This window comes from Scyliorhinus canicula, chromosome 14 (genome assembly GCF_902713615.1).
Source record: "Scyliorhinus canicula chromosome 14, sScyCan1.1, whole genome shotgun sequence".
Lineage (NCBI taxonomy): Eukaryota > Metazoa > Chordata > Chondrichthyes > Carcharhiniformes > Scyliorhinidae > Scyliorhinus > Scyliorhinus canicula.
Window position 1 is genome coordinate 96,440,514 of NC_052159.1, and position 20,830 is coordinate 96,461,343.

The 20,830-nt window shown below is 53.4% G+C and overlaps 1 protein-coding gene across 9 annotated transcripts in view; it reads right to left on the bottom strand.

The window, feature by feature from the left end:
- Nucleotides 1-20,830, bottom strand: part of khk (ketohexokinase) — a 90,318-nt gene that overhangs the window by 33,244 nt on the left and 36,244 nt on the right. For 4 of the 9 annotated variants that reach the window (XM_038818450.1, XM_038818452.1, XM_038818449.1 and 1 more), the window contains exon 4: nt 9,684-9,818. The exons of 1 other annotated variant lie outside the window; for it this stretch is intronic. In XM_038818450.1, coding sequence (XP_038674378.1) covers nt 9,684-9,818 — 135 coding nt within the window. Of the gene's footprint in view, nt 1-8,878; nt 9,014-9,683; nt 9,819-20,830 lie in introns of all 9 variants that reach the window. 4 more of the 9 variants (XM_038818455.1, XM_038818454.1, XM_038818456.1 and 1 more) reach the window with 2 other exon arrangements.

Sequence of the window (20,830 nt, forward strand, 5' to 3'; positions counted from 1 at the left end):
GTGAACGGACCGCTGGGAGTACCGATTCTGGCCTCTACAGGGGGCCAGCACGGCGCTGAAGTGGTTCACGCCGCTCCAGCCTCCCATCCCGGCGCGAACTGTGCGCCGCAGGATCCGCGCATGCGCAGTGGCCCAGGCACCATGCGTGATGGCCTCCCTCAATGGCCCCATCGGAGCCCCCCCCCCCCGGGTCAGAGCCCCCCTCCCCCCTTACAGGCCGTCCCCCGACCCTGCGTGCAGAGTTCCCGCCGGCTGCGACCAGGTGTGGATGGCGCCGGTGGGAATCTGCCCTTTTAGAGCGGCCGCTTGACCATTCCGGGCCGGAGAATCGGCGGAATGGCGACCGGCGTCGCGCCAAACACACTGCCGCCGATTCCGCGGAGGATCGTGTGCCGGCGTCAGAGCGGCGTGGCCCGGTTGCGGGGATTCTCCGGCCCGGCCCCGGGCTGGGAGAATCCCGCCCCGGATCTCCACCAGCTATTAAAAAATACAAAGAATGTTTCTTTCAACTTATTTTTAACTGCATTCCTGAGGGGGAAAGTAGAAATACAGCCTGGAAGTTGTGAGCAATTTTCAATGTTTGTAAATACAGTTGGCCCTCCACAATGGAGGAAGACTTAATTGGTTAATGGGAATTTTTGAAATAATCGGTCTCCAAATTTTGGTCTTACGTGTATGACACAGTATTATCCAAGACACACAAATGAAGACAGATGTAACATAAATGAGGGCTGGTTAGCTGAGTTGGCTAGTGTGTGATTCAGAATAACGGCAACACTGTGGGTTTGACTTCTGTTCCAGCTGAGACAGTCTTGGGACCAGCCTCCTCACCCTGCCACTGAGTGTGGAAGGCAACGGCAAACCACCCCTGACAAAAACTGCCAAGAAAATAGCTCATGATGAAGCATCAACAGAAAATGAGCCAGGGCAGAGCAAGGTGATGAATGAATGAACAATACAAATATCATAAACTGAACTGAGTTGTTCTTTGGGACTTCATTTTATTGCAAACATGAGAAACTGCTTTTACAAGGAGCTTATGAATTTTCTTATTTTTGCAAGGCTTTGATTGCATAATTTAAGGTCAATTCTAAGATTACAGTCCTGGATTTCACAGTCAGCAGCAAAATTGGTAGCACTCACCACCCCACAAAAACAAATTGCCACAATGATTTCTGGATTTCCCCTTCCCAATGTTAGTTGAATCTAGCACCAAATAAAAGAATTTGCAAGTATCCAGCAACAGTTACGTCATCTAGCAGGGTAAGCAGCCAATAACACTGAAGTATTTTCACAGACAGTAAGCCAAGAGATAAAAGGTACCGATTATCTTCACTTTTAATCAAATTTACCAGAGTGAAATAAATAATTGTGACTTACACAGAGATGAAACTAGAAACTGAAATGTCATAAACAAACTTATCAATTTGCTTATTATTTCCACCCCTCTCTCACCTTCACATGCTCCATTTCTGACACTTACCTTCCTTGACTTCTCGGTCTCCTCTTCCGCTGATAGCCTGACCATTAATATTCATTCCAAGCCCAGCAAATCCATCAGCAACCTCGACTACACCTCCTCACACCCTGCTTCCTACAAGGACTCCATCCCATTCTTCCAGTTTCTCTGCCTCCATCATATCTGGTCCGTTGATGCTGCCATTTAAAATGGGTCTTCTGACATGTCTTCCTTTTTCCTGAGTCAAGCTTTCCCCCAACAGTGACAGCACCTTCAACCATATCCCAGCCGTCTCCCGCATTTCTGCCCTCACCCTCTGCTCCCTCCCAGAACCATGATCAAACTCCCCTTGTCCTCATTTTTCACCCTCCCACCCTTCGCATTCAATGGATCACCTTCACCATTTTTGCCAGCACCATATCTCCTCTCACCTACCCTGTCTGCATTCAGTAGGCACTGTTCTATCCGTAACAACTCGGCTCACTCCTCTATCATCCCCCCCCCCACACACTCAACTCAACACCTCATCCCTTTCCCCTGGCACCTTCCCATACAATCACACGAATTGTCCCTGACCCTTTACTTCTTCCCCATCAAGGCCCCAAAACACTCATTTTCGGCTGAACCAGTCATTCACTTGTACTACTTGCAATTTAGTTATTGTTTTCGCTGCTCCCCAATGTGGTCTCCTCTACACTGGGGAGACCCAAAGCAGTCAGGATGACTGTTTTGCAGAACACCTTTGCTCAGTCCATAAGCATGATGCTGACCTTCCTGTCACTTGCCATTTTAATTCACCATCTTGCTCTCATGCCTACATTTCTGTTCTTGGACTGTTACAGTCTTCCAGTGAAGTCCACGCAAACTGGGGGAACAACACCTCATGTTCCAATTAGGCACTTTACAGTTTTCTGGATTGAACATTGAGCTCAACAACCATGTCCTCACTTCCGGTGGCGGCGAAGACATAGGAAGCTGCACATTTGGGAGCTCCCGATTCAAACGGACTTTTCGGCTCTTTTTAGAGCCCAAAACTGAATTTTTTCGACGTCTCCCAATGTGAGGTGTGGTGATCAACTTCCTCCACATTTCATGACTCGAATTCGGAGTGGAAAGGGGGAAAAAACGGCAGCAGCCCCCCAGAAAAAACGGGAGAAGGATTCCAAGATGGCGGCCGGCGGAGCACCAGAGGAGTGGAAGCTGTGGGCCCAGGAGCAGCAAGCTGCTCTCCCGCGCTGTTTTGCATATTTTAAGGTTGAGGTGCTGAGTTCTCTGCAGGAAACAAATAAAAAGCTTTCGGAGATTCAGACGACCCAGGGTGCTGCCATCCAGGCGTTGCAGGCGCAGGCCGCTGAACGAGAGGAGACGACCGTGGTCCTCGTGAGTAAGGTGGAGGGACACGAGGCACTCCACAAGAAGTGGCAAGATCGCTTCGAGGAGCTTGATCACCGCATGAGGCGGAAGAATCTGAGGATCTTGGGCTTTGCGGAGCGGCTGGAGGGATCGGATCTGACTACGTAACCACGATGCTGAACTCGCTAGTGGGGGCAGGATCTTTCCATCTGCCCCTGGAGCTGGAGGGAGCCCACAGAGTACTGGCCAGGAGGCCTAAGGAGAATGAACCCCCGCGTGCGGTGCTGGTGAGGTTCCACCGGTTCAGTGATCGGGAGTGTGTGCTGCGCTGGGCCAAGAGGGTGAAGAGCAGCAATTGGGAGAATGGGGCAGTACGGATCTACCAGGATTGGAGTGCGGGGGTGGCTAAGCGGCGGTCCGGGTTTAATCGGACGAAGGAGGTGCTCTATAAGAAGAAAATAAAGTTTGGAATTTTGCAGCCTGTGCACTTGTGGGTAACTTATTTGGAGCGGCATTATTATTTTGATTCCCCGGAGGAGGCGTGGGCCTTTGTGCGGACGGAGAAGCTGGACTCGAACTAGGGGTTGGGGGTTGTGGGGTCGGTTGTAATGCCTTATTGCTGGTTTCTGCTGTTGCTGTTTTTTTTCTGTACTTTTGTAATTTTGATATGGTTATTTATTGGGGTGTTGTTCTGTTTTTTTTTGTTGGGGGGCATTGTTTGAGTTTTGTATTTTGTGGGGGGGGGGTTGGGGGGTTTGTTGTAATCTGTATAGGGTTGGGGGTATGGAGTAGGGCTGGTATTTGGGAGCTGCGTCAGAAGGGTGTGGTGGGGCAGTGCGAAAGCGCGGGCTTTCCTCTAGTTTCCCGCGTTGCAAGGCTGGGGGGTGGAGATGATGACGGGGGGGGCCTTAACTGGTTCCTCCCCGCACTGGAGTGGTGCCTTGAGGAGTGACAGGATGGGGGATCATCCCACTCTGGGAGGGGTCGGGTTTTTGGCGGGAGTTTCCGGGGTCAGCAGAAGTTAGCTGACCCACGGAAGTACAATGGAGGACGGTTCGCGGCTAGGAGGGTTCCTAGTCTGGAGGCGGAGGGAGGGGGGGAAAAGGGGAATACCGGGTTGCTGCTGGCAGGGTCAGGAAGGAGCTGGTGTGGGCCGGGGGGACAGAGGTGAGGTGTTGTCGCCGTGGGGACTGGGTCGGGCGGGGGGTGCTGGCCTGGGGCGGGCAGTCGACGGGCTATGGCTTGTTGACGGAGGAGGGGGGCGGGACCCCCTCTGGTCCGGTTGGAATGAATGGGCCGGTGAAGCGGTCTAGGGTACTTGCTCACCTGAGGGGGCTAAAGGCAGATGTGGCAATGCTTCAGGAGACCCACCTGAAGGTGGCGGACCAGGTCCGTCTGAGGAAGGGGTGGGTGGGGCAGGTTTTCCACTCCGGGTTGGATGTGAAGAACCGGGGAGTGGCGATTCTGGTGGGGAAAAATGTGTCGTTTGAGGCATCTGAGGTGGTGGCGGATAAGGGGGGTAGGTTTGTTATGGTAAGGGGCAGGCTACAGGGAGAGAAGATGGTACTTGCTAGTGCGTATGCCCCAAATTGGGATGATGCGGGCTTTATGAGGCGTATGCTGGGACGTGTCCCGAATCTAGAGGCGGGAGGTCTGATTATGGGGGGGGACTTCAATACGGTGTTGGATCCTTCACTGGATCAGTCCAGTTCAAGGACGGGTAGGAGGCCGGCGGCGGCCAAGGTAATGAGGGGGTTTATGGACCAGATGGGAGGGGTGGACCCATTGAGGTTTGTGAGGCCGAGGGCACGAGAGTACTCTTTCTTCTCCCATGTACATAGGGTTTATTCTCGGATAGACTTCTTCGCGGTGAGTAGGGGACTGATTCCGAGAGTGGAGGAGGCCGAATATTCGGCCATTGCAATCTCCGACCACGCTCCGCATTGGATGGAGTTGGAGATGGGGGAGGTGCGGGACCAGCGCCCGTTGTGGCGGTTGGATGTGGGGTTGTTGGCGGAGGAGGAGGTGTGCAGGAGGGTCCGGGCAAGTATTGAGGGGTACCTCGAGGTGAATGATACGGGGGAGGTCCGAGTGGGGATGGTCTGGGAAGCCTTGAAGGCAGTAATTCGTGGGGAGCTGATATCCATCCTGGCACACAGGGAGAGGAGCGAGAGGAGTGAGAGGGATAGACTGGTGGGGAAGATGCTGGAGGTAGGTAGGAGGTACGCGGAGGCACCAGAGGAGGGATTGTTGGGGGAGAGGCGCAGCCTACAGGCTAAATCTGATTTGCTGACCACTAGAAAGGCAGAGGCACAGTGGAGGAAGGCACAAGGGGCAGTGTATGAACATGGTGAAAAGGCGAGTAGGATGCTGGCTCATCAGCTCCGCAAGCGGGATGCGGCTAGGGAAATTGCTGGAGTGAGAGACAAGAGTGGGAATGTGGTGCGGAAGGGGGTAGAGGTGAATGAGGTCTTCAAGGACTTTTATGGGGAACTGTACCGGTCGGAGCGCCGATTGAGCTGGAGGAGCTGGTTAAGGGGATCGGGCAGATGCAGTCAGGGAAGGCGCCGGGGCCGGATGGGTTCCCGGTGGAGTTTTATGAAAAGCTTGTGGACCTAGTGGGCCCCTTGCTGGTGCGGACACTTAATGAGGCGTGGGAAGGGGGGACTTTGCCCCCGACGATGTCGCGGGCGCTGATTTCTTTAATCTTAAAGAGGGACAAGGACCCCCAGCAGTTTGGTTCATACAGGCCCATATCTCTCCTTAATGTGGATGCCAAGGTGCTGGAAAAGATCCTGGCCACCAGGATAGAGGACTGTGTGCCAGGGGTTGTACACGAGGACCAGACAGGTGTTGTTAAGGGAAGGCAGCTGAACACGATTGTGCGGAGGTTGTTGAATGTCATCATGATGCCGGTGATTGAGGGGCAGGCTGAGATAGTGGTGGCGCTGGATGCGGAGAAGGCCTTCGATAGAGTGGAGTGGGGGTACTTATGGGAGGTGTTGGGGAGGTTTGGATTTGGTGAAGGGTTTATTAGATGGGTGAGGCTGCTATATGAGGCCCCGATGGCGTGTGTGGCCACGAATGGGAGGAGGTCGGAGTACTTACGGCTTTACCGAGGGACCAAGCAGGGTTGCCCCCTGTCCCCCTTGTTGTTTGCATTGGCAATCGAGCCGTTGGCGATGGCGTTGAGGGATTCAGGGAGGTGGAGGGGTTTGGTGCGGGGTGGGGAGGAACATAGGTGTCGTTGTATGCCGATGACCTGCTACTGTATGTGGCGGACCCGGTGGGAGGGATGCCGGGGGTGATGGAGCTGCTAGCTGAGTTTGGGACCTTTTCAGGCTATAAACTAAATCTAGGCAAGAGTGAGGTGTTTGTGGTGCACCCTGGGGACCAGGAGGAGGGAATTGGTAGGCTCCCGCTTAGGAGGGCAGGGGAGAGTTTTAGGTACCTGTGGGTGCAGGTGGCCAGGGACTGGGGGACTCTTCACAAGCATAATTTCACCAGGCTTGTGGATCAGATGGAGGAGGAGTTCAAGAGGTGGGACATGCTGCCATTGTCGTTGGCGGGAAGGGTGCAGTCCGTTAAAATGACAGTGCTTCCGAGGTTCTTGTTCCTCTTTCAGTGCCTGCCCATCTTCATCCCCAGGGCCTTCTTTAGGAGGGTGACTAGCAATATTTTGAGCTTCGTGTGGGCGCATGGGATTCCGAGGGTGGGGAGGGTTTTCCTGGAGTGAGGGAGGGATGGAGGCGGGCTGGCGCTGCCCAACCTTTTGGGGTACTATTGGGTGGCCAATGTGTCAATGGTGCGTAAATGGGTGATGGAGGGAGGGGGGGGAGGGGGGGGCGTGGAAAAGAATGGAGATGGGGTCTTGTAGAGGTACGAGCCTGGGTGCCCTGGTAACGGTGCCGATGCCACTCTCTCCTTAGAGGTATACCACGAGCCCGGTGATGGCGGCGACCCTAAGAATCGGGGGACAGTGGAGACGGCATAGGGGGGGAAACAAGGGGCTCGATGGAGGCTCCATTAGGTGGAAATCATCGGTTCATCCGAGGGAACACTGAAGTGTGGGCATCAGTAAATTGAGGGACCTGTTTATTGGCGGGTGGTTTGCGGGCCTAGGGGAACTGGAAGATAAAATTTTTATAAAATTTTATTCAAGGGAACATGTTCAGATACTTGCAGGTAAAGGCGTTTGCTAGGCGACAGGTGGAGGAATTTCCTTTGCTGCCCTCGCGGGGGGCGATGGACAGAGTGCTTTCGGGGGTGTGGGTCGGAGAGGGGAAGGTGTCTGACATTTATAAGGTAATGCAGGAGGTGGAGGAGTCGTCAGTGGAGGAGCTGAAGGCTAAATGGGAGGGGGAACTAGGGGAGCAGATAGAGGATGGGACTTGGGCGGATGCCTTGGAGAGAGTCAACTCTTCCTCTTCCTGTGCGAGGCTTAGCCTCATCCAATTTAAGGTGCTGCATCGGGCCCATATGTCTGTGACTCGGATGAGTAGGTTCTTTGGGGGTGAGGACAGGTGCACCAGGTGTTCGGGGAGTCCAGCGAATCATGCCCATATGTTCTGGGCATGCCCGGCACTGGAAGAATTCTGGAAGGGGGTGGCGGGGACGGTGTCGAGGGTGGTTGGATCCAGGGTCAAACCAGGTTGGGGACTCGCAATTTCTGGAGTTACGGCAGAGCCGGGAGTGCAGGAGGCGAAAGAGGCCGGTGTTCTGGCCTTTGCGTCCCTAGTAGACCGGCGGAGGATCTTGATGCAGTGGAAAGATGCAAGGCCCTCTTGGGCCTTTGGGGGGGGGGGGGGGGGGGGGGGGGGGGGGGGTAAATGGAGGGTGTTCTTCACTGTTTCTATTTTTTTTTTCCTATGGTTATTTAACTTAATATTGTGTTAACTTAAGTTGTTGTTAATATGTTTTGTTGTTCATTAAGGATGGGCGAATGTTTATGACTTATCATTATTGTTGGTATTTTATTGCGGTTCGTTGTTATATAAATACAAAATTTTTCAATAAAAATTATTTTTTTAAAAAACAACCATGTCCTCCATTTTGATTTTATCCCAAACCCCCCCTCCCCACACAAGTCTGTAACTCGATCTTATGTTTTGCTTTCAGAGTGCTGACCCTTATTCTTCAGTCTGACCTTTATGCCACTATTAGCACCTGTCTTAGTCTTTAACACTATCATTAACACTTCCTTTGTCTAGTGTCCAAGAAACCTTTGTCAAATCTCTCCTGAACTCCCACCTTTCCCGGACTTTTCTATTTTGCTCCACTTGTGGCACCTTCTCTTCAGCAGTATAAAATTCTTTACATTTGCCTCACTTCAACTCTGACAGGTTATATGGACTGAGAATTAATTCTGTTTCTAGCTCGACAGGTGTGGCCAGAGTTTTTCCAACATTTTCTGTTTCTGTTTCAGAATTCCAGCATCACAACATTTTGCTGTTATTCTGGATTTGTGTGTCTAACTGCGCACATGCAGACTCCAGGAGCTGCTGTCAGTTTCAGAGGAGTAATGATGATGAAGACCACCACAAAAACCCAGGCCTTCAGAATTGAAACTCTCTCACCCTCATACTCTTCAAAGTACTGACCTCATATGTTGCAATGTGGGTTTCAGATGGCAGCTCCGCTTTGGTATTTCAACTAAATTGTTATCAGCTGTGTAATCTAAAGAGCGTAGCAAAAAGCCCTTCCACCACAGGGGTCATCCCAGCTGAGCATAAATAGTTGCCCAACATTTCACACGGGTATGCTTTCTAGTGGGGAGGGGCACAAGTCAATTATCATGAATAGATAACCTGACTGATTTTCTTTCTCTTCTCTTAACAAAGACAAACTGCACATTGCAGCAAACCCATTCACCGGCCTCAGTAAACTCAACACAGTTTGCATGTGACCTGGACCTTCTTCGTCTGTGTAGCTCAATGCTCACTGTATTTATTCACTGAACCAGTTACTTACTACTCAGAATATTAAAAAGAATATGAAAGGAATATTTCTGCATTGGCACTTTTAAAAAAGATAGGCAAAAAAGATTGAAGCGTCCACAAATCTTACGTGTCAGACAGTATGACTGTTCGCGAGCCATTGGAAAGGTTCACGATGCAGCAGGCACAAGGTGTGATTCCCACACACTGCCACACAATATTCGATATGTTAACACCTCTTTTTTGAAAATCATCTGTTATGAAACTTCGCCAAGGAAAATGGCAAAGGCAGGAGACAGAAAGATAGGGAAAGTCTGGCGTTACTTGGCTGTTTGTGAAATAAAAAAATGAAAATACAAAACCACAAGTCTGTGCATTTGGTTGGAGAAACCTGCTTACCTCTGATGAAACCATCTCTCTTTGTCCAAACACTGATAATAATGATTGAGAGCAACATTAATGCTGGAGGTTGTTAATAACATACCTGACCACCGATACCCTTTCCAACCTTACTAGCCTGTGATTAGAACAAAGTTTTTAGTCTTACCCTAACTCTTCCTCTCTTCCTGGAGGAGAAAATCTATTCTATATCAGATTTGTTTTTGCACCAGTTTGCATTCATATGGCACCTTAAACACAGTAAAATGGCAGTGATTTCTCTGATGAAAAAGTTAAAATTCTGTATTTGTAGTTGGAGTACTCAGCATAAGCGATATATTTTGAGAGGTAAGTTTGGTCCTATTTTCTAGATTTCCAACTATTTGTAGTCAATAGGTGGCAATCTAACAAAAGCTATTGCAGTGAACAGCTTCAAGATGCTGATAAAGCAATGCGACATTCAGACTTGAACCCTATGAGAATCTATCCTTGCCAAGCAACGGGAACAGAAATCTTCCATAACACAATTACCAAGCTTTCACATTGCACATACAAACCTGTTTGTGTGAAGGATGGTACGTAAACCGTTGCTTATGTTGCTGATGACAATGGAGGTTGGGAAGGATGATTCTGCATGAACAATCACATTAGTCACATCAATCCCATAACGTCTGATGTCATCGTAAACAAAACTGTGAGATGGTTATAGAGGAAAGATTTTAGATGTTAATTTCAGGTAGACGGGACACTGTCAATAGGACAACTTTCAATCCAAAAGGATGTTAACCTATTGAGAGCTCAATACTTAATTTCCAAATTACAGAACTAAAAAAGACAGAAGAACAATTGTTTTGCTGTACAGTATCAGTTATTCAATGTCCAGCATGAATTATGTGAACAGGAAATACTGTAAGGGACCTAATAACTGCCTTAATTGCATTTTTGCCTTTGTGAACTCAACACAACATAATTTAATTTTTCTGTTCATGTCAGATTTTCCGAAAAGACTAAATTGGTTTCAAACAGATTAAGAGAAAAAAAAGTGAAATTCCTTCACTGACGTCTTTCATAACAATGGGGAAGACAAAGTGGAAAGGGGATTTGATCATTTATCATGGTCCACTTGGCATGCACTTGTAAATATTCAGTGCAATGAAAATATTTATAGGTGACAAAATATATCATGAACCTTTAACAACTTAACAACCTTTAAAAATACTGAATTAGAAACGGATACTGTTCAGGGCATTGAACTCCAGCAGCTGTCAGAATTCAAGATAAAATTAGTAAACATTTCAAAACGCATGCATTAATCACATCAGACAGCATATATTTATTAAAATAATAAAGGCAAATTGTGAGACAAATTTAAGAGTTTTTTTAGTTTTTTTGAAGAAGTATATGATTGGGTTAATGCTGAGAATGGAATGCATATGGACTTTCAGAATGTGTTTGATAAGGTGTTTCAAAGAGGGTTGTTCGAAATTAGGAGGCATTAAGCAGAAATATAGGAGCATAGGTAACAAATCAACTGACAGACTGGAAAGAATGAGTGAGATTAAATGGGTATTGCCTGGATTAGAGGAGGTTGGAAGTGATGTACAGCAGAGTTCACTGCTGGACCTGTTCATATTTATGTACATTTTGCAGCTTACACTTGGGTAAAAGGGACACAATTTCAAGAATTGCTGACAAAAGTAGGAGAGATTTGACAATGGTGGATGAGTGGTAGATGTAATTTAATGTGGACAAGTATGAAACATACATTTGGGGAGAAAAAAAAACAAAGGCTGGGATTTTATACATAGTCACAGGGTATGAAGAGTCAAATACATAATTCCTTAAAAGTATGAGCGCACGTAAAAAAAAATGGGCATCAGAACACAAGTAAATAATTAACAAAGGCTTTTTAAAAAATATTGGTTAGGTTTTAGGCTACTCCTTTATTGAAAAGGCAGTGAAGCCATAGACAATGCGCATCATAGATTCATTCACTAGAATAACGCAGGATGGGAAACTATAGTTCCAATGGTGACTTGGGATGATGGAATTATTTCCAGTGCCGCAAAGATAGCCTGGAGGAACTAATAGTGAAATTTCGGCAAATTGTTTTTGCAAGTGTAGGCACAACATATTGCCAGCTGTTCTTCAGTTCATTTAGGATGTTGCTTCTCCAAAGAAGCAACGGTGTTTAGACAGGCAGAATCTCTCCCTTTGTTTATTGCTGATTATTAGATCATTAGTGTACTTTTAATCCCCAAATTTACTCCTGATCACTAATGATCATTTGATATGATCCAGTTATGGCAGTGTTTTTCATACTTTTTTCTCGGGACCCACTTTTGCCAACCGGCCGACCTTCAAGACCCACACTGGCCGACCTTTGGGACCCACACCTGCCGACCTTCGTGACCCACCCCGGCCGACCTTCGGACGCACACCGGCCGACCTTCGGATGCACACCGGCCAACCTTCACGACCCACACCGACCGACCTTCGGGACCCACACCGGCAGACCTTTGGGACCTACACCTGCCGACCTTCGGGACCCACACCGACCGACCTTCGGGACCCAGAATGGCCGACCTTCGAGACCCACACCGGACAACCTTGGGACGCACACCGGCCAACCTTCACGACCCACACGGCCGACCTTCACAACCCACACCGGCCGACCTTCACGACCCGCACCGGCCGCCTTTCAGACCGACACTGGCCGACCTTCAGGACCCACACCGGCTGCCCTTGGAACGCATACCGGCCAACTTTCACAACCCACACCGGCCAACCTTCGGGACCTACACCGGCCGACTTTCACAACCCACACCGGCCAATCTTCGGGACCTACACCGGCCGACTTTCAGACTGATACCGGCCGACCTTTGGGATCCACACCGGCTGACCTTGGAACGCACACCGGCCAACGTTCACAAACCACACCGGCCGACTTTCAGACCCACACCGGCCGACCTTCGGGGCCCACACTGACCAGCCTTCGGGACCCACACCGGCCGACTTTCAGACTCACATTGGCCGACTTTCGGACGCACACCGGCCGACCTTCACAACCCGCACTGACCGACCTTTGGGACCCACACCGGCCGACCTTCACAACCCGCACTGACCGACCTTTGGGACCCACACCGACTGACCTTCAGGACCCACACCGACCGACCTTCGGGACCCACACCGGCAGACCTTTGGGACCCACACCGGCAGACCTTTGGGACCCACACCGACCGACCTTTGGGACCCACACCTACCGACCTTCGGGACCCACACCGACCAACCTTCACGACCCACACGGCTGACCTTCGGACACACACCGGCCGACCTTCAAGAACCACACCGGCCGCCTTTCAGACCCACACGGGCCAACCTTTGGGACCCACACCAGCCGACCTTCACAACCCACACCGGCCGCCTATCAGACCCATACCGGCCGCCTTTCAGACCCACACCGGCCGCCTTTCAGACCCACACCGGCCGCCTTTCAGACCCACACCGGCCGACCTTCACAACCCACACCGGCCAACCTTTGGGACCCACACCGGCCGACCTTCACAACCCACACCGGCCGCCTTTCAGACCCACACGGGCCAACCTTTGGGATCCACACCAGCCGACCTTCACAACCCACACCGGCCGCCTATCAGACCCATACCGGCCGCCTTTCAGACCCACACCGGCCGCCTTTCAGACCCACACGGGCCGACCTTTGGGACCCACACCGGCCGACCATCACAACCCACACCGGCCGACTTTCAGACCAACACCGGCCGATCTTTGGGACCCACACCGGCCGACCTTGGAACGCACACCGGCCAACGTTCACAACCCACACCGGCCGACCTTCGGGACCCACACCGGACGACTTTCAGACCCACACCGACCGACCTTCACAACCCACACCGGCCGACCTTCACAACCCACACTGACCAGCCTTCGGGACCCACACCGGCCACCTTTCAGATCCATACCGGCCGACCTTCGGGATCCACACCGGCCGACCTTCACAACCCACACTGACCAACCTTCGGGACCCACACCGGCTGACCTTGGAACACACACCGGCCAACTTTCACAACCCACACCTGCCGACCTTCGTGACCCCACCCCGGCCGACCTTCGGACGCACACCGGCCGACCTTCGGATGCACACCGGCCAACCTTCACGACCCACACCGACCGACCTTCGGGACCCACACCGGCAGACCTTTGGGACCTACACCTGCCGACCTTCGGGACCCACACCGACCGACCTTCGGGACCCAGAATGGCCGACCTTCGAGACCCACACCGGACAACCTTGGGACGCACACCGGCCAACCTTCACGACCCACACGGCCGACCTTCACAACCCACACCGGCCGACCTTCACGACCCGCACCGGCCGCCTTTCAGACCGACACTGGCCGACCTTCAGGACCCACACCGGCTGCCCTTGGAACGCATACCGGCCAACTTTCACAACCCACACCGGCCAACCTTCGGGACCTACACCAGCCGACTTTCACAACCCACACCGGCCAATCTTCGGGACCTACACCGGCCGACTTTCAGACTGATACCGGCCGACCTTTGGGATCCACACCGGCTGACCTTGGAACGCACACCGGCCAACGTTCACAAACCACACCGGCCGACTTTCAGACCCACACCGGCCGACCTTCGGGGCCCACACTGACCAGCCTTCGGGACCCACACCGGCCGACTTTCAGACTCACATTGGCCGACTTTCGGACGCACACCGGCCGACCTTCACAACCCGCACTGACCGACCTTTGGGACCCACACCGGCCGACCTTCACAACCCGCACTGACCGACCTTTGGGACCCACACCGACTGACCTTCAGGACCCACACCGACCGACCTTCGGGACCCACACCGGCAGACCTTTGGGACCCACACCGGCAGACCTTTGGGACCCACACCGACCGACCTTTGGGACCCACACCTACCGACCTTCGGGACCCACACCGACCAACCTTCACGACCCACACGGCTGACCTTCGGACACACACCGGCCGACCTTCAAGAACCACACCGGCCGCCTTTCAGACCCACACGGGCCAACCTTTGGGACCCACACCAGCCGACCTTCACAACCCCACACCGGCCGCCTATCAGACCCATACCGGCCGCCTTTCAGACCCACACCGGCCGCCTTTCAGACCCACACCGGCCGCCTTTCAGACCCACACCCGGCCGACCTTCACAACCCACACCGGCCAACCTTTGGGACCCACACCGGCCGACCTTCACAACCCACACCGGCCGCCTTTCAGACCCACACGGGCCAACCTTTGGGATCCACACCAGCCGACCTTCACAACCCACACCGGCCGCCTATCAGACCCATACCGGCCGCCTTTCAGACCCACACCGGCCGCCTTTCAGACCCACACGGGCCGACCTTTGGGACCCACACCGGCCGACCATCACAACCCACACCGGCCGACTTTCAGACCAACACCGGCCGATCTTTGGGACCCACACCGGCCGACCTTGGAACGCACACCGGCCAACGTTCACAACCCACACCGGCCGACCTTCGGGACCCACACCGGCCGACTTTCAGACCCACACCGACCGACCTTCACAACCCACACCGGCCGACCTTCACAACCCACACTGACCAGCCTTCGGGACCCACACCGGCCACCTTTCAGATCCATACCGGCCGACCTTCGGGATCCACACCGGCCGACCTTCACAACCCACACTGACCAACCTTCGGGACCCACACCGGCTGACCTTGGAACACACACCGGCCAACTTTCACAACCCACACCGGCCAACCTTCGGGACCCACACCGGCCGACTTTCAGACCGATACCGGCCGACCTTTGGGACCCACACCGGCTGACCTTGGAACGCACACCGGCCGACGTTCACAACCCACACCGGCCGACTTTCAGACCCACACTGGCCGACCTTCGGGGCCCACACCGGCCAATGTTCACAACCCACACCGGCCGACGTTCACAACCCACACCGGCCGACTTTCAGACCCACACTGGCCGACCTTCGGGGCCCACACCGGCCAACGTTCACAACCCACACCGGCCGACTTTCAGACCCACACTGACCAGCCTTCGGGACCCACACCGGCCGTCTTTCGGACGCACACCAGCCGATCTTCACAACCCGCACTGACCGACCTTTGGGACCCACACCGGCCGACCTTCACAACCCGCACTGACCGACCTTTAGGACCCACACCGGCCGACCTTCACAACCCGCACTGACCGACCTTTGGGACCCACACCGACCGACCTTCGGGACCCACACCGGCCGACCTTCACGACCCACACGGCTGACCTTCGGACGCACACCTGCCGACCTTCAAGATCCACACCGGCCGCCTTTCAGACCCACACGGGCCAACTTTTGGGACCCATACCGGCCGCCTTTCAGACCCACACTGGCCGCCTTTCAGACCCACACGGGCCGACCTTCGGGACCCACACCGGCCGACCTTCGGGACCCACACCGGCCGACCTTCGGGACCCACACCGGCCGACCTTCGGGACCCACACCGGCCGACCTTCGGGACCCACACCGGCCGACCTTCGGGACCCACACCGGCCGACCTTCGGGACCCACACCGGCCGACCTTCGGGACCCACACCGGCCGACCTTCGGGACCCACACCGGCCGACCTTCGGGACCCACACCGGCCGACCTTCGGGACCCACGCCGGCCGACCTTCGGGACCCACACCGGCCGACCTTCGGGACCCACACCGGCCGACCTTCGGGACCCACACCGGCCGACCTTCGGGACCCACACCGGCCGACCTTCGGGACCCACACCGGCCGACCTTCGGGACCCACACCGGCCGACCTTCGGGACCCACACCGGCCGACCTTCGGGACCCACACCGGCCGACCTTAGGGACCCACACCTGCCGACCTTAGGGACCCACACCTGCCGACCTTAGGGACCCACAGCTGCCGACCTTCGGGACCCACACCGGCCGACCTTCGGGAACCACACCGGCCGACCTTCGGACTCACACCTGCCGACCTTCAAGACCCACACCGGCCGCCTTTCAGACCCACACCGGCTGACCTTGGAACGCACACCGGCCGACCTTGACAACCCACACCGGCCGCCTTTCAGACCCACACCGGCCGCCTTTCAGACCCACACCAACCGACCTCTGGGACCCACACCGGCCGACCTTCACAACCCACACCGGCCAACCTTCGGAACCCACACCGGCCAACCTTTGGGACCCACACCTGCCGACATTCAGACCCACACCGGCCGACCTTCGGGACCCACACCGACCGACCTTCGGGACCCACACCTGCCGACATTCAGACGCACACCGGCCGACCTTCACCACCCACATTGGCTGACTTTCATGTCCCGCCAGCCGGCCTTCGCGACAAATGCCACATTCACTTACATTTAATGCAAAAGGGCATTCTGTTTGGTTCTCACTTGAATCAGGTTCAAAGGAGGAGAGGGCAATGTGCATATCAGGGGCAAACTTCAGCTAGTTCCTTTGTGCCGTCTTCATCTTTGTGAAAATGGAAAGTCAAACCTCGATGTTGGCCATCGTGAATGGCAATAACACCAAAATGCTTGTTTTACCCAGTACTGGATAATCTTGAATGCTGACAGCCTCATGAGCTTTTGGTGTGCTTTTGATGTAGTATCACAGGTCAGGTACATAGTGTTTTGACTTGGAGTCAGCTATAAGTTAATAACTGACTCCGGGTCTCAACCACAAAATGAATTTTTCACCCACCTCTTCTCTTTCAAAATCTGAAACTTCTGTTCTTATTGTCCAGTACTTCCCTGCACATAACACACAAGGGCTTTGCATCCATATTTGCATTGGCACAATTGACAAAACTATCCCTCAATATCTTTATACTGCTTTGGCCCGAGTTGAGTTTCTTCTTTTTGTGTTGTTATCCAGAGGCCCCAGAGCTCTGTACAGAGCTAACATCATCACTGCTTTGTCCTGTCCTGGACTCTCCTGTGCAGCTCTCACCAGCAGATTCTGTTGTGAGATCCTGTCCAGTAGGTAACCGCCTAATCTGTGTCTCTGGCCATCTCTTAATAATAATAATAGTAATAATCGCTTATTGTCACAAGTAGGCTTCAATGAAGTTACTGTGAAAAGCACCTAGTCGCCACATTCTGGTGCCTATTCGGGGAGGCCGGTAAGGGAATTGAACACACGCTGCTGGCCTTGTTCTGCATTACAAGCAAGCTGTTTAGCCCACTGTGCTAAACCAGCCCCTTGTTACAAAATGATCCATCTTCACAGTGTTGTTGTCTTGTTTGCCAGAAGCTAGATAATGGAAGCAGCTCTCCTTTGTGCTTTGGCGTGAAAAGCACACACAGGGCACTTGACATCAAGTGTATATGCAGGGCACGCAAGCTTCTCACTGCTGCCGCTTCTGGCCAGAAGACTGCAACTGCACACAGCCTCATTTTGTTTCATTTAAAAGGCAGCAGCCATTGCCATTCTCACTCTGAAATTGGGCACTTCTCCTGCGATCGGGATCACTACATTACGGCGTGATCGATCGCTCCGCCACCCTCCACCCGTGGGTCACAACAGAAACTTTGAAAATCCCTGTGTTAGGGGGCCATTAATATTTAAAGAAGAAATGTGAACAAACAACAATTAACTGACAGACCTATGCCATGAGATTTCACATTCTTACACAAAAACAAACTTCATTGTACATCAAAAAGAAGTAAGGACGATTAACTTTTTTAAAAATTATGCTGTTAACTCAGTTCTACTTCTTATTTCCCTCCCCAGCCCCCAAAGTTTCCTTATCTTACAAAATCTGGAAGGTTTATTCACTTTATTTCTGGGACTGAATGTTCCAGACACTCGCCCGTGTACAAGGCTTTATGGGGGTCCTCCATTAGCTTTGGGCTAAGTGCCCCTTGATGCATCATCAATTGGACTCGAGTCGTAGTGAAGTTCCAAACAACAGGCTTTAATACGCTCGATGTGAGCCAGGCAGTGGTCATACTGAGAAAGGCCGATTGCCAGCCAACACGAGCTCTTGTACCCCGCCTTGCAGGCGGAGCTACCAACCCCTCAGCCAATCGGCGGGGAGTCACATGACCAGCCACAAACAATTGGCAGAGAGGCACATGACTTGCTTGGGCCAATGGGCAGCGAGGCTGCTGTACCAATGGTAGCCTGGTTCTCCAGTAATATGATCTCTCTAGCCATACTACCACATTCACCCCTTGTGGAGAAAGAAGCGGGGGGGGGAGAGGAGTGGCGGGAGAGACGGGGGGGGGGGGGGGGTGCATGGTATGACTAGAGACTTTCTCGGGCAGTACCGAGGTAACTATGGCTGCCCACTAGCTCGTGACGAACGTGCAAGAAACACCATGCTATACACAGTGTAAAAGAGAGAAAGAAAAACAATAGCCATAGTAATAATAATTTAAAAAAACAACGGCAAGGAACATGTGCAGAACATGAAAGTCCATAAGGTCCATCAAATTGACTCGATCAGCCGGGTGGATGCCTTCGGTGTCCTGCCGGACCTGCGCAGCGGCGCCGGTGACGTTGGAGCGGTGGTCGGCCGTGACTCCGGGAGCTGCGGTCGTGGTCCTGTGTCCGTACCCCCGGTCGGAGTTAGCGGTAGTCGGGCCGGGGGAAGGGGTTCCTGTGCGCTGGGTTGCAGGGGCGCTGGGGGCGGTTGGGACTGGGGGGAGGGTGTTGGTGCTGGGGGGTGTGGCCGCACACCGGCGGGTGCCAGGTCCCGAAGGGAGACAGTGTCCTGTCGTCCGTCGGGATACTGCACGTACGCGTACTGAGGGTTCGCGTGGAGTAGCTGGACTCTTTCAACCAACGGGTTGGACTTGTGCACCCGCACATGCTTCCGGAGCAGGATGGGCGCCCGGGGGTGGCCAGCCAGGTCAGGAGTGGGGTCCCAGAGGAAGACTTCCTGGGGAAAACAAGAAGATGTTCGTGAGGTGTTTGATTCGTGACAGTACAGAGGAGAGACCGAATAGAATGGAGGACTTCTGGGAGAACCTCGTTCCAGTGGGAAACTGGGAGATTTCTGGACCGTATGGCCAGTAGGACGGTCTTCCAGACCATACCGTTCTTCCTCTCGACCTGACCGTTACCCCGGGAGTTATAACTGGTCATCCTGCTAGAGGCGATGCCCCTGCTGAGCAGGAATTGACGCAGTTCATCACTCATAAAAGAGGACCCCCGGTCGCTCAGGATGTACGCGGGGTAACCGAACAGGGAGAAAATGGAGTGGAGGGCTTTGATGATCGTTGATGTGGTCATGTCGGGGCAGGGGATGGCAAAAGGGAAGCGGGAGTACTCGTCAATCACATTTTAAAAGTATACGTTGCGGTCGTTGGAGGGGAGGGGACCCTTGAAGTCCATGCTGAGACGTTCAAAGGGGCGGGAAGCCTTTACCAGATGCGCCTGCTCGGGGCGGTAAAAGTGCGGTTTGGACTCTGTGCAAATGTGGCATTCCCTGGTCACGGTCCTGACCTCCTCGATGGAGTACGGCAGGTTGCGGGTCTTAATGAAATGAAAGAAGCGGGTTACCCCTGGATGGCTGAGGTCCGCGTGGAGGGAGCGGAGGCGGTCTATCTGCACGCTGGCGCAGGTACCGCGGGACAGGGCATCAGAAGGCTCGTTGAGCTTCCCAAGATGATACAAGATATCGTAGTTGTACGTGGACAACTCGATCCGCCACCGCAAGATCGTGTCGTTCTTGATCTTGCCCCTCTGTGCATTATCAAACATAAAGGCCACTGACCGTTTGGTCTGTGAGGAGGGTGAACCTCCTGCCGGCCAGACAGTGCCTCCAATGTCGCACAGCTTCTACTATGGCCTGTGCCTCCTTTTCCACCGAGGAATGGCGGATTTCGGAAGCGTGGAGGGTCCGGGAGAAAAAGGCCACGGGTCTGCCTGCTTCGTTCAGGGTGGCCGCCAGAGCTACATCAGGCGCGTCGCTCTCGACCTGGAATGGGAGGGACTCGTCAACAGCGCGCATCGTGGCCTTCGCAATGTCAGTTTTGATGCGGCTAAAGGCCTAGCAGGCCTCCATCGACAGGGGGAACGTGGTGGATTGGATGAGGGGGCGGGCTTTGTCGGCGTAGTTAGGGACCCACTGGGCATAATAAGAAAAGAAGCCCAGACAGCGTTTGAGGGCTTTGAGGGAGTTGGGAAGGGGGAGTTCCATAAGGGGGCGCATGCGTTCAGGATCGGGGCCTATCACTCCGTTACGCCGTTAGCCGAGGATGGCTAGATGGTTGGTGCTAAACACACACTTACGCACGCGCGTTGCGGTCAGCAACCTCCAAAGAGGATGCAAGGGTCTGTGCCTCAGTGAGGCTGAGAGCGTCCTTCTCTAACAGTCTCTGCCATATTTGGGGTGATTGCATGCCCGCCACAAAAGCATCCCTAATCAAGAGTTCGGTGTGCTCCGCAGCAGTGACCTGCGGGCAGGCGCAGTTTCTCCCTAGGACAATGAGGGCCCGATAGAATTCATCGAGGGACTCACCGGGGAATTGTTGCCTTGTTGCCAGGAGGTGCCGCGCGTAGACCTGGTTTACTGGCCTGATGAAGTGTCCTTTTAGGAGATCCATAGCGACATCATAGTCCAGTTCGTCCTCTATCATCGAGTAAACGGCAGTGCCCACGCACGAGTGGATGATGTGGAGTTTCTGCTC